The sequence below is a fragment of the Maniola jurtina genome, chromosome 11 (genome assembly GCF_905333055.1).
Source record: "Maniola jurtina chromosome 11, ilManJurt1.1, whole genome shotgun sequence".
NCBI classification, from domain to species: domain Eukaryota; kingdom Metazoa; phylum Arthropoda; class Insecta; order Lepidoptera; family Nymphalidae; genus Maniola; species Maniola jurtina.
The window spans coordinates 4,340,362-4,355,075 of record NC_060039.1 but is presented as its reverse complement, the minus strand read 5'-3'; the positions used below and the strand labels follow the sequence as shown (position 1 = coordinate 4,355,075).

Here is a 14,714-nt window from a genome sequence, read left to right as displayed (position 1 = left end):
AGATAGAGCGAGTCTATCTACCCTATTAGGTCAGTAAGGTCCAATATACCTGCTTAAAATCTTACGTCAGTAAGGTACCTACCGCGATGATCACGAGTCACACCCCTATCAGTTCTATCATATTAGATGTTTCTTCAGCTGATGGTACGAAGGTCCTTCTGATAGCTTGAAGTAACTCAAAATCACCTTCAGCCATCAGGAGTGAAGCAAGACCAGCGCAAACATTGCACCATGCACCAAGATAATAAAGGTCTGGACATACATAAAGCGTGACGGTACATACCTTTACAGGTAACACGAGGAGTATAATTCCGCATTATACAGAAGCAATCGGGCTTGTGTATTTAATCCTTAGTCTATGACCTGCTCAGACGGCCATGTTGCAACTTTAGATTGGACTACTTATTTTGCGATCACTGTGTATGACGTTGCTGCCGTCCACTCCTTGCGCTCGCAGAGTGAATGGTGGTATGCAGTTGGCTTCAGGCAAAAATAACTCTGATCTTGAACCTGCACAGTGGGTGATTTATCGATCTTTTATCAGCGCCTACGAATTGAGGCGCGACGGCGCAGGACGTCTGTTATGCTGCACGATCGTTTTATCGGACAATCTTTTGCTTTCCGTGCAGTAGGAAAGTACTTAGCTTTTCGCAGATACATCCCTTCCTCCACTGTTTTCTTATTTTTCTGTCCTATCTCCTGGGGATCACTTCAGCCAGCCAAGCAAAGACTTCAGGCAATTTTGCTGAGGAGCCACTGTGGGGCATTGCTTTTGCCGGTTACACCCGCGTGTTCAGGTGTCTTTTCATTATCCATACATTCTCTGCATAGAAGGCTGTCATTGATATCTAGAATGGAGAGGTCTTTGTTCAACGAACAGTGCTCTATTACTCCTCCTCTGTCCTCTAGACTCTCAGAGCTCGATTTGATTGACATCAGCGTAAGAGCGGCGGCCGTCGTTGGTTTTGCCATGCCTCCAGACACGGCTAGTTAGCAAGTACAGCCTTTGACACGCACTGGTTATCCGCAGCGATAACCCACATCATTATACACTTTACAAGTATACAATAATAAACTATCTACTAGAGTCTACCTTATCTTGAGTTATGTACGCAATTGAGACATTGTTGTTGTTAAAAATCTGGGGATACATATGGATTGCAATTTAGGTTGGACGAATCACTTAAAACAGATTAGCAGGAAGACTTTTGCATCTCTGAGCTCTTTGCGTCGTCTACAATCATTTCTTCCAATTCCTACTAAAATTATGTTAGCACAGACTTTACTTCTTCCTATCCTTGATTATGCCGACGCAAGTTATATTAACTTAACAGAAGATCAGTTAAACAAGCTTGAGAGACTTCAAAACACTAGTATTCGGTTCATATTTGGGTTGCGCAAATATGACCATGTGTCTCATTTTCGGTCTCGTCTCAAGTGGTTACCCATCCGACTTCGCCGGAACTTACATATCCTTTCTATTCTGTACTGTGTATTGTTTCACCCTTCTTCTCCTCCTTACTTGAAGGAGAAATTTGAATTTGCAGCGCGTCCGGGACAAGTTCTCCGCACCTCTAGGAAGCTTATTTTAAGGACGCCTTCACATTCTTCTTCCTTTTTCAATAAATCCTTCACAGTTCAATCTATTAAATTGTGGAATGCCTTGCCTCTCGTAATCAGGGAGGCTAAGTCCATCAATATCTTTAAGAGGCTGGTGAAAGATCACTATTTGTCACTATCACTTTAGCATTATCGGATTTATTGGAACATATTTTACTAGTCTTAATAATAGTATGAGGATTTATTATTTATCTATATATCATATTTATTTTTTATTTTTTTTTTAGTCTATATTATGTATTTTATTATTTAGTACATTATTTAAATTTTAACGTGTTTCTATGTATTTATTTATTTATTTATATATTTATTTATTCTAATATTATATATAAATGTAAATGTATACTTACACCACCTACCTCTAATATCTATAGCTATATCCTTTGGACCATTTTGGTTGCCTGGAAGAGATCGCTAGGTAGCGATAAGGCCGCCAAATTGTACCTATATTTTGTTGAGCTTTGTATGTGTTTTTCTGTACTAATTTTGTGGTGTACAATAAAAGTATATTCATTCATTCATTGTAGAAAATAAATAGATTTGTTTTTGAAGCACCAGGGCGGTTATTCTGATTAGTATGAATATACAATTTAATTGATATTATTATTGCAAAAAGTTTACGTAAGCATTACCTGCTTACGTAAACTTTTTGCAATAATAAGTAAGTACCTAGGCATCTTTCCTAGGTGACAAAACTTACAGAAACCAGGGGTTACGAATTACTATAGGTATCTAATATGAGGTTATTCCTTGAACTGCTGAAACTCTCTTTTTAAATCAAGAAAAATGAGTCAAATTAGAACCAGAGAGGATATGTTCTCGATCGAGCTTTACAGAAACTTTTAATAAACTTCTTTTTATTCCATTACAAGTTAACCCTTACTGAGATCTCACCTGGTGCAGTCAAAGACGGAAGCGGGTTAACTTAGGGTATGGCAGTTTTAGCATATACCATATCGATGATCACCTCCTTATCAGTTTCTATGGTATCGTGCCGGAACGCTAAATCGCCTATTGGCGGCAAGGCTTTGCCTGTAGGGTGGTAACTAGTCACGGCCTGCAAATTGGCCCTACCGGGAATCGAGCCCGCGACCTTCCACTTATAAGACCACAGCGCTTATCACTACACCAGGGAGGATGTCGTAAGAATACTATTTGTAAGAATTCGTAAGAACAAAGAATCGTCTTTTTAGAATCTTTAGGATTAATAAGAATCTTTTTGAATTAGCAAGCATCGTAAGAGTTTTTGCACTGTAAAAAGCAAGTTTCTTTTACTGCGCAAAAAAAAACAGTGTATGCTAAAATTTCTCACACTCGCCTTTCTAAGTTTGCGAAATAATTAAAACTTTGACACCTATCCATTACAGGTACCCGCGAGTCAACTGCACTGTATAATACTTTACTAGAAGAAATTAAATAGTCTCACTTTCGCCCGTACAGCACGCGCACCGAATTTTCTCACGGAGAAACCGTGCGAAGGAAAATACTAAGAAAATGTTCTTTACCACAATAAGAAGCAAAACCCGATGCGGCAGGTGAACCATGAAAGGGTTACGAATTTCAAGCAAAAATGCGAAGACGCTACCACGTGTGAGATTAAAATCAGAGCATTACAGATGTATCCAAGGTGTGCTTTGGTTGCTGCTTGGTCTCCAACTCGTAGCAGCCAACAGGCCACCGCGGTTCCTCATTGATGGACGTTCAGAAATTGTTATAAGGTTAAAAGAAGGACCTGATACTCCTGTAGGTAAGTGCTAAGATTTTATAAATAAAACATTAAAGACATGGAGAGTGACACAGGCTGCTTTTTATCCAAGAAAATCACACAGTTCCCACGGGGTTTTTAAAAACCTAAATCCACGCGGACGAATTCGCAGCCATCCGCAACTCCGTCAGGACGGAGTAAGGTTTTTAGAAATTTTAACCCCTTTGATTTTCCGGAATAAAAATGCAAGCTGTCCTGTCCTATCCTGCAATAGCCTGTGCCAAATGTCAATAACAGTTCTGCGAATAAGCGGTAAAAAGGTAACAGACAGACAGACACACTTTTTCATTCATAGTAGGTGCATATTACTACATTATAGCCATTATTGGTGTAAACGTACGGATTTACATCTTAAATAGACATTATATTAGAGTACCGATTCATTCATATTAACGGGAAAAGGTGCAGTGCAACACCTCAAATAGATATTGATCGTTTGCAGTAGGTACTTAATTTATAATAATTCAGAAGCTATTATATCTGGATCGATGTTTATGGCTTGGATACGAACGGCCTTCATATCGATATTTTATTTTCATAAGCTACTTACTACGCTAAGTAGGTAAACTATTCTAGGTTCGATTTTCGTTTCGGTCAGTTTATGAAATCTAGTCATCCAATTTAGATTAATTAATTATTTATTTATAAGTAACTAACTACTAAGTATAAATAATAGTAATAAGTTTACTTTAATATCTCTTTCCATGAAAGTAAATAGCTACGTAATTTATTTAGAACCGAGGTAAGTAAGTACAGTCCAAGAGATATAATTAGAAATTAGAAAAGATTTGCTTAAGACGATAAAAAATATAAATCTAACGCTTTAACCTACTTTGTGCCTATAAACGATTAGTCATACAAAGAGCATCCAAAAAACAAGCTTTTGCACAAAATCGTTCCACTTTCCAGTTCGTTGAGTGGTAACCACGACAGGATAGACACCCGGAAATTGCTTTAGGGGGAAACGGTGTTGCCAAGACAACCACCACGCCAACACGGGAACCCATACAAATATCCCGCTTACCTGGAACCCGAACTTTATTACTCGTCGTATTTATAAATACCTAATACGGATTATTACGGCACTAATTCAATAAATCACCTATTTTTTATACCTATACGTATACCTAGGCAGAATAGGTATTACTTTTTGATTTCTAATTTTATTAATATGGTTTATATTATTCTCTTCATACATAACATGATCTCGGTGGTAGGTACCTATGCTCAGAATAGTGCTGACAAGCGAGGATAAGACCTCTACAGTATGTATAGGTAGTATATATTAGAAAGTGTTGGGAAATCTTGACGACATTGAGATTTGAGACCTAGGTACCTCCTCAGACTGCAATGAAAAGATATGGCACTGTAACAAAACGTGAATCCTTAACTGAATATTGGTAGGAGTTAGGAAAGACCTATACGTACTCTAAACTAATTCTATTTTTTTTTTTTGTTAAAATGTTACAATAAAACTATAACGCCTAATCTAATAACGTTACCAAGTTGCAAGTCTCGTCCGTGTGAAATATTGTCAAGTATACCTAGATTCTGGCTGACTGCATTTGCGCGCAGCCAGGTTGATTCTCTGCGCAAAATTTGGAAAGAAATATGCAATTTAAATGATCCCATGGCCTCTTGAATGCGCGGCGGACATTCACACGAGGATGACGTAGCCATATAGGTATGTAATGCCTACTGCAATCACTCATGCATATCGCACCACATGAGTTCAACCGTCAGCGCAGACCACGCTAGCGATCTGCTTCGGTGGAAACTGAATAACCTGCTAATGCGTAACATAATACCTAATTATTATAAAAGCGAAAAGATGACTTTTATGGAAAAGTCCGAGAAACCGGTTTCGGTTTGTTGTTTAATTACTTACAAAGTTATGGTCGCGATTTCGTACGCGTAGATTGCAGTAGGTTTAAAAATCCAGTGGGAATTTATGATTTTCCGGAATAAAATATAGCCTAAATCACTTAAATGTCACTCTACAGGTCTATAATATAACTACATAATTATTAATATCCATGCAAAAAATCTGATCAATCCACGATTACTATTTAACGAATCGGAAAACTGAACATCCTACCGAAAGGAAAAGTTCTCCCTTTTGAAAGGAAACGCTTTTTGAAGGAGAAAATCACAAGAAACGTGAGGAAATTATCATAGATGGTGCATAAAAAATTATGCTCTCAGTGTAATGCGTGTTAACTGTCACGCAAACATTAATACGTATTAATTATATCACGTACTTACTAATGATACTAATATTAATTTCAGGTAGTTTAATATACAGGTTAAGGGGTATTGACCCCGATGGAGACGCGTTACGTTTCGGTATACGGGAGCAAGTCGGTAGTGATATAATAAGAATAGAAGCCATTTCTTCCAACGAAGCTAATATTTATTTAGTTAAGGAATTAGATAGAGAGGTGAGAATAACTTTAGCTATATCAGTTAATTTATTGAAAAGATACCTACGTATAGTACGCGACAGGTCGAGGTGGATATCGGGGTATGAGGAGGGGGACCCGCACGTCACCCGCGCAATCCCGCATCAGATTAGCGCGGGGGCTGTGCGGATGTGTGGGGCTGTTCCACTTCCCATCCCGATTGCCATCTCGACTTCAAATCAACTTCAACCGACGAATTAAGACATTTTGGCAGATTTTCAATACAAAAACTTGTCTTCCATAAGTACCTACCTATAGCTAAACAAACTCCCCATAGTCCTGGTTTCCTTAGTCACTTCTATCATGGTGTGTTGATACTGTACTGCTTGAATCCTTTAAACTGACCGTCTTCAGTTCAGCTCAATTGGCTAACAAAGACATGTTACATGATCGGAATTACACCTACCTACTTAATGTTTCAGGTGCGTGATGAATATTCGTTTGTGCTAACGCTCACAGACGGCCATTTGGGGGACGGGAACTTCATTACGCAAAGCTTTCTGCTATTAGTAGAGGATGTGAATGACAACGAACCCGTGTTTAAGCCCTACCCCTCAGCAATAACAGTCAAGGAAGATGCGCCCCCTGGTGTGTTGTTCACGGTCGAAGCGACTGATCTTGATGAAGGCGCTTATGGACAAGTAAGTAAGTTAGGTTAGTTACAATAAAATATTGTACTACGAAGCTCTAAAAATCAAACATAACGGACAAAAAGTTCTGAAACGCACTGAAAAAGCGCGGGTAGCTAGACTCTTGCCGCAGAGATACCTTTTCTACGTTCCGTTCTATGTATGTAATCTAATGATAAAAATATCAATGTACGTATCATAAAATCGGCTTTTCCCAATATTATTGGAAAGTAACGATGAATTTTTATTAATTTATAGTTAGTATCCGTACAAAGCTATGTTATGAATTATCTTGTTAAAATAAAATCATCAAAACTATGTTTATTTTATAAATCCAAAAGAATACTTCTTCATAAAACGAAACGTAGCAAACTCTTTTGGGGTTGTCCTTGTCATTTGTCATTGTCAATGTCAATTGTCAAATGGTATAGGAAAATGATAGGTTCGTGAATACAAATATTTATTTTATTTTGATTCTAAATTAAAATTAAGATTAAGATTCCAATTTAAAAATTAATTTCATTAGTAATATATACATTATAGGTACTATACAATTTGCAAGAACTCGACGGTGATGTAGACAATTTCGCAATACAAACGGTGAACGGCAAAGGTGTGATACGTCTAACAAATCGTTTGGATTATGAGCGCAAGTCGCTTTACCAACTGCGGGTGCTGGCGGTGGACAGAGCTAACCAGGGCCGCGTGAACACGGGCACTGCGGCTGTGCTGGTGAAAGTCCAGGATGTTGAGGACCAGCCACCAGAGTTTGTGGTTGCCAGCCCTGTTACGAGGATAAGTGAAGATGCAGCTGTTGGAACTTCTGTGTTGCAAGGTACATATGCCTACTATACTTACCATACCTATACTTATAGATTCATTTAAGAAAAATCCTACCAGTACCTAGTCAAGCTATACCCATACATCTTTTAATTTTGAAAGATCTGTGTTCAGAAGTGCACTAATGAGCCAGCAATGGGTTGAAATGATGATGATGACCTACTCATCATTATGAGTTACCTTTTTAGAACTTATTGAAAACTAGCTTCTGCCTGTGACTTCGTTTGCATGGCCTACTCAAATTTCAAAAATACTTTCTTAGCAAATGGCTACATAGCTATCTGCATGCCAAATTTCAGCCTGTTAGTAGTAGTAGTTTGAGCTGTGCCTTGATAGTCAGTCAGCCACCTTTTGCTTTAGTTTAGATTTCATGTTTCAGTGCGAGCCATTGATGGTGACAGGGGCATCAACAACCGCATCTCCTACAGCATCATATCAGGTGGTGAAGAGCACTTTGACATTGACAGCAGTTCAGGCACAGTATACACTGTCAGCCCCCTGGACAGAGAAGACCCTAATAATAGCAATGGAGCTTATATACTGGAAATTTTGGTATGCAAAACTCAATACTTTGAAATTATGTCCTAAAAGCACTCAGAAACAAGTTATAACTAAACTTTATCAAAAAAAGGGAATACATTTAAAGGCAAGGTTTCCCTGTCCACACAGTATAAAAGAAGAAAGGGCTTAGCACTTATTTTAGTCCAGTCTATAAATTGATCTTTCTAGGACTAAAATATAACTGTTCTTTTTAACAGAGATAGCACTGCTTTTAGTCTAGTCAATGTACCTAGTTTTCTTTTTTCAAGAATATTGTATTATAAATTATTCTGATACAGAAAAGTTTTTCACATAATATGGCTATTTAAAGAAATCCACTTAGAAGATTAGTTAAAGATTCATTATTTAATTCTAAGATTTGATGCCTTGAAATAAAATCAAAGACAGATTTGTATTTCAATGTTTTAATTTCTGCTTACCTATCAAGTTATCAATCAATCTCATCTAACACTCTGTTTAGCTCTGTAATTTAATTTATTTTGTCTACAGGCTACTGAGGAGTCTCACACTGTGTCCCCATTACCCAGTGCTACCACAGAAGTGACAGTCATCATCACAGATGTGAACGACGAGAAGCCCAGGTTCAGGAGCCTGAGATATGTTGGTGAGGTGATAGAGAACGCTCAGCAAAATACACCTATTACATTCCTACAAGATGGTGTCCCAGAGGTGTTTGACTATGACCAAGTAAGACACCACAAACCTTTGAACTAAACTAAATAGTTGAAAGTATAGTTGCTATCCTTTTCTTCTGAAAAAATTGTGAAAAGGCTAGCACTAAATAATTTTTAACATATCAAAAATGGCGAAACTATCAGGCTCAAGGAGGAAAGAGAAGGAGGAGGATAGGAAAACTATCATAAAAATAAAAAATAAGGATAGCTTTTTAGTTTTAGACCAGTTAAGTTAGTTAAGATTTTGTTTAATCAGCTCAATTATTTATAACTTTTATGATAGTGTTTTTACCTATACATCAAGGAAATTTCTAAATATGTAATTTTAAACACAGATCAAAAATTGTGTAACAAGCAGGATTCAAACCTGCGTTTTCCCTGGGTATTGCACCCAGAGCGCAATTTTTGATATGTGTTTAAATTATTTAGGTATCTCAAATAAGTCTACATATGTTTATTATGTATAAATCCTTCTCATTCTGAGAGAAGACCCATGCGTAGTTGGCTGGTGATGAGTTGATGAGTGATGATGAAAATGACATCTCTTTATTCTATAATCTGGAGTCTGGACTAAACTTGTTGTAACATAATTACTTATATCAAAGTTTTTTTGTTTCAGGGTAAAAATGGAACATTTGAACTTTACTTAGTAGGTGACAATGGCGTATTTGATGTCACACCTTTCAAAGGAATCAATGAAGCATCGTTTCTAATAAGAGTGAACAATCCATCATACTTGGATTATGAGAAAGTGACTGTGATGAATTTTAGTATAGTTGCCAAAGAGATTGTATCCAAAGATCCCAAAATGAGGTAATAAGGTATTTCATTTTTAAGTGCAGTATAAAATCTAATTTTAGCCTGATAAAGCGGTAATAGCGGCTCAGTGGTTAAGACATCTGCCTCCTGTTCTGGGGGTTTAGGCTCAAGCATGCACCTCTTAACTTTTCAGAGTTATGTGCATTTTAAGCAATTAAATATCACTTGCTTTAACAATGAAGGCAAACATCGTGAGTAAACAATAATTTAAGCCTCAATAGCTCAACGGTTATAGGAGTTGACTGAATTTCGAAAGGTCGGCGGTTCAAACTCCAGCCGTTGCACTATTGTCGTACCCACTCCTAGCACAAGCTTTACGCTTAGTTGGAGGGGAAAGGGGAATGTTAGTCATGATTAAAACGGTTACTATTCTTTTTTTTTTTAAAAAAAACCTGCATGCCTGAGAGTTTTCCATAATGTTCACACATCTTCATCCATTATATTGTAAGTACGTTTTTACATTAACGGAAATATCAATAGCCTTGATGAAACTAGTGTCATGTAATTACTGCAGGATGCTTGCAATGAAACTAACCAGTGTTGCGATGCAAAATTCAAATGCGTCTCAAACTGGTTGCGACTTGTGTGTTTTCATATAATACGGTATAGGTATGAGACTGAAAAGTAACTCGAGTTGCAGTTTAATCGCTTTTAAGTTACGTTATGTGTTCTAGGCCTAAGTGTCATCGCGGTCGCTCACTTCAATTGCTCTTCATATTATTTCAATACAAAGGATAGCGCAAGTTTCGTACGTCGCGGTCGCGTAACTCCAAAGACTATGTTTAGGATATTGACTAATCTAAATCTATTTTAACTTTTTTTCAGTGTTGTCCCAATGATGGTACACATAAAGGATGATAATGACAACTTCCCTGAATTCACTGAGTCTCTATACACTGTGTCCATACCGGAGAACTGTGGGGTTGGCACTACTGTTGCATGGGTGCAGGCCTTTGACCAGGATTCTGATAATTATGGCACTAGGGGCATTCGATACACCAGTTTAGGAGGCAGCATTGCTCATTTGTAAGTATTTTTATACACTGTGTCCATACTGGAGACCTGGAGCAAGTAGATATGCCCTCTGAATTAAAATTAGATTTCTTTTTCGAAATCAGTACCCCAAGTAACCTTGATAACATTATTTATATGAAAAAAAAAACGTTGGCTATTTTAACGCGGGTTTTCCGCAAATATCAAAGGTGTTGAGTCACTGTATGTTTTTACACTGTAATTTGGGTGTTTATATATTTTGTAATTTAATCGGAACTCTTTCAGATTGTTCCTTAATCCGATATCAGGCGTTATAACAGTAAAGGAGGCGGGTGACGACAGCTTCGACCGAGAACTGGTCTCCAGGCATTACCTTACTGTGGAGGCAAGAGATGATCAGGTAAAATCAAACTGTTATTCATTATCATCATCACTACCAACCGATAGACTCCACTGCTGGGCATAGGTCTCTTGTAGGGACTTCGAAACGCCACTGTTTGCGCTGCCTGAATACAGCGGTTCCCTGCGACTTGCTTGATGTTTTCTGTCCACCTAGCTAGGGGTCTACCAACACTGGGCTTTCCGGTACGAGGCCATTCTAACAAGTTGAGACCCCCAACATCTGTTTTTCGAATTTGCCCATTGACGTTTGAGCTTTGCAACCCTTTGAGCTATATCGTTTACTTTGGTCTCCTCATTTCTTAATCACTCTTCTGGATCACGTAGAGAAAGACCAAGCGTAACTCTAAGCTATCTTACAAGACTATAGTTAACAACCATGTCTCAGATACTCATTGCCACTTTTCGCGATTCAATGAGATATGTGAGAGATTCTTGATTTCATAATGTAGATTTTAAACATTAATTAATATTAATGCTATTTTAAATTGTCTAGGGTAAAGGGAACCGGAACACTGTTCAACTGATAATAAACATAGAAGACGTGAACGACAACGCGCCGATGTTTCTCGCCAACAAGTATGAAGCGAGGCTGTTGGAGAACGAGAAAGAATTTGAAAACCCACTCGTTTTGGAGGCAAGAGACATCGACTTAAATGGTAAGATCTTTTAGGAATAACAGTTCATCAGTGGCCCACTGTTAGCAGTCTAAGAAATGTTAAAGTGCGGTCTATATTAGATTTTAACCTAAGAGGGTAGCAGGCTAACCCCTTCCAGGGTATATCACACTAATATTATAAAGGCGAAAGTTTGTATGTGTGTGTGTGTGTATGTTTGTTACTCCTTCACGCTAAAACTACTGGACGGATTGGGCTGAAATTTAGAATGGAGATAGATTATACATAGGCTACTTTTTATCCCGGAAAATCAAAGAGTTCCCACGGGATTTTTAAAAAACTCCATCCACGCGAACGAAGTCGCGGGCATCAGCTAGTCTCCTAATAAAGTGATGTTAATTGTTTAAAATATTTCAGGTACAAAAAACAGTCACATAGAATATTCAATAGTAGAGAGCGATTACAGACGCAACTTCTCAATAGATCGTTACCTAGGCATCATCACGCCGGTCGGCGGTCTAGACTTCGAACAGATACCTGGCGATAACAGTAATATTCGACCCATACATTTAACTGTAAGTACATACATTTATTTAACTGTAATTATTGCAAAAAATTATTGAAAAAAAGTGTTATTTATAACAGTGTTCCTACATTCGTATTTAATTTTTAAGATTTGATTAATATTTCATTACAATGGTTTTATTAGTATTAATTCAATCACACTTAATTGCGTAGTTAATAATTAAAAACTTATAACAAATATTTAGAAATAAGTAAATTCAGTCATTATTTTTAGGTAATATTTGTTAATATTATCTTATTTTTGTTTTATTATCCTTCGGAGCTATATAACTTTTCCAAATTTATTATGTACTAATATTATGCGATCGGTCATGTATATTACATTGTGTTACCTGCATGAGTTGTGTGTGCCCGTAAGTGGTGTGTCACACTGAATAAGACTATACTATTGTATTTTTAAGTGTTTTGTGAACATGCTGTGGGCGTACCGTAAAATAATAAATAAAAAATAAAATAAAATAAATTCTATTTTAGTTTTATTTATTAATATTATAATATTCCATCCTGTGGACACTCTTTGATTTCCCGGGATGAAATATAGCCTATGTCTGTCTCTAGGATGCAAGCTGTTTCTGTTTTTTTTGTCAAATCCGCTGTTTTCCTTCACCATTCTAGCTAGTGATATTCAATCGCTTAAAACGCTCATACTCGTAACTCCGAAGAGTCAGAGATGTATGCCCGGTCTTGAACCCCGCCAACTAGAAGCCGACTTCTAAACCACTAGACTATCTCAACGCTTGTCATTTATAATATTATTGAGCATTTTGTAGGTTAAAGCCCGAGATTTTGGCATACCGCCCCTTTCGTCGACCGTGCCTGTCACGATATACGTGCAAGACGTCAACGACCATGCGCCGCTGTTCAATCAGATGATCTACAAGCGATCCATTCCCGAGGACATGCCGGGCGGTACCAGCGTGCTTGAGGTACTCAACACAGACAAATAAAAAAAATCGCTTAAGTGTCAGTCGGACTAGCGCACGAAGGAAGCACTCGCGTACCAGCGGATTTTTTTTTTCATAGTGGCCATTTCGAAATTTTATTATTTGTTGTTATAGAGGCAATTTTCACACTCTGTGAAAATTTCACTTCTCCCTATTACGGTTCACGAGATACAACCCGTTGACAGACAGTCAGACGGACGGACGGACAGCGTAGGTTTAGTAATAGGGTCCCGTTGGCACTCTTCGAGTATGGAACCCTAGAAACAATTTTTATATTAGTATAACTTTTCATCAGGTGAAAGCGCGTGACGGCGACGGATCATCGCCCAACAACCGCGTGGTGTATCGAATACAACGCGGCGCAAGCGACAAATTCGTGATCGACTCTCGAACGGGGCTCATTTCTGTCGCCAACGGTTCTTCGCTGGATCCCGATAGAACGGATCCGAAGAGCACAAAATACACTCTTACTGTGGTAAGTCTTTGCTGTAAAAAAATGCGATATGCGCTTCAAATGAGACTATTCAGGCGAACACTTCATCTTATCACTTAGATTTGTAACATCAACTACAAAATTACTTTACCACTCTTAGATGGAATGTCGTATGCACGTTATAAAACTACACAAGGTCAATTTTTGCTTACAAAACCTACATCGCTTCTGTAAATCCTTAAATTTTCCTTAATTTGTTAGCAGACAACTTTTTAGTAGATTAGTTTTAATAACTTTTAGATTTTCCTAACTCCATTAACTACCAAAAATGTGCTTCAACGCAATTTCCAAGGCTTCGAGTGAAAGATCTTTGTAAATATTCTTTCTTTACCTTAAAAATCATTATAGAAAAATTACTTTTTTAATGTTTGGAATATTTCATAGGTGGCCCTAGACGGTGGAATAGGAGATCAGCAACTGAGCGCAGCAGTTCTAGTCAACATTACCATAGTAGATGTTAACAACAAACCTCCGATCTTGGTAGAACCTGAGACAGTACATGTTATGGAGAACACACAGGTCAGTCAAACGAAGAAGAAATTTTTGCAAAAAAAAAAAAAAAACAATTCTTCCATCTTGATAATGATCAATATCTTTAGATTATACAAAAAATTGTAATTATGTGCTTCAAAAATATACTCTGCTGTATATTCAAGCTAGACATAAATGTGTTTGCACTTGATCAAAGGACCAATCTTATTGCTAGATTTCCTTTGACCTGACTCTTTAATGAACAGCCAATAATTAATTTGTTTAAGTTAAGCCGTCATAAATGTTAAGAGAAATGGTCTTTTGTGTAGATGATTTTGTGTAGTGTTTCGAAAAAAAATACGCGCAGGAGACCCGCTTAAAATAGTCGATGTAAATAAGTTTTATATGATCTTAGGTCGGAACAATAATATATCGGGCCCAAGCTTATGATTTGGACGAGCAGCCAGTACTTCGATTCGCTTTGGACAAGACGGCAAGCTACGCTAAGAATGAGGACGGTGTACCTGTACCTATCACTGAATACGATTACCTGTCGTTGTGGGATTTGAATACTGTGGATGGGACTTTGAGAGTTATGCGGTAAGGTTTTTGTATATTAGTTGTACATTATAATATATTATGGTTATTCTTCTTAATATTATTAGGACTACAGAGCAACTCTGTGAGGTCCAGCGAATGATAAAACATAGAAGACGCGTTTCTAACAATTGTTATTAGAAAACAGAGGCCGCAAGCCGTTGTGGCCGTTGTGCTGCCATCTATACTAATACTATAAAGAGGTAAAGTTTGTATGATTGTTTGTAGGAAGTGATCTCTGGAAC

The 14,714-nt window shown here is 37.6% G+C and overlaps 1 protein-coding gene across 3 annotated transcripts in view; it reads left to right on the top strand.

Annotated features, from left to right (window-relative positions):
• Positions 1–14,714, top strand: part of LOC123869672 (cadherin-23) — a 46,292-nt gene that overhangs the window by 17,641 nt on the left and 13,937 nt on the right. For all 3 annotated transcript variants that reach the window (XM_045912658.1, XM_045912657.1, XM_045912659.1), the window contains exons 2-16: positions 2,988–3,367; positions 5,675–5,826; positions 6,270–6,488; positions 7,020–7,311; positions 7,696–7,868; positions 8,367–8,564; positions 9,171–9,364; positions 10,196–10,396; positions 10,649–10,763; positions 11,259–11,421; positions 11,797–11,954; positions 12,735–12,890; positions 13,204–13,383; positions 13,786–13,920; positions 14,288–14,472. In XM_045912658.1, coding sequence (XP_045768614.1) covers positions 3,163–3,367; positions 5,675–5,826; positions 6,270–6,488; positions 7,020–7,311; positions 7,696–7,868; positions 8,367–8,564; positions 9,171–9,364; positions 10,196–10,396; positions 10,649–10,763; positions 11,259–11,421; positions 11,797–11,954; positions 12,735–12,890; positions 13,204–13,383; positions 13,786–13,920; positions 14,288–14,472 — 2,726 coding nt within the window. In that variant the 5' untranslated portion in view covers positions 2,988–3,162. The remainder of the gene's footprint in view (positions 1–2,987; positions 3,368–5,674; positions 5,827–6,269; positions 6,489–7,019; positions 7,312–7,695; positions 7,869–8,366; positions 8,565–9,170; positions 9,365–10,195; positions 10,397–10,648; positions 10,764–11,258; positions 11,422–11,796; positions 11,955–12,734; positions 12,891–13,203; positions 13,384–13,785; positions 13,921–14,287; positions 14,473–14,714) is intronic.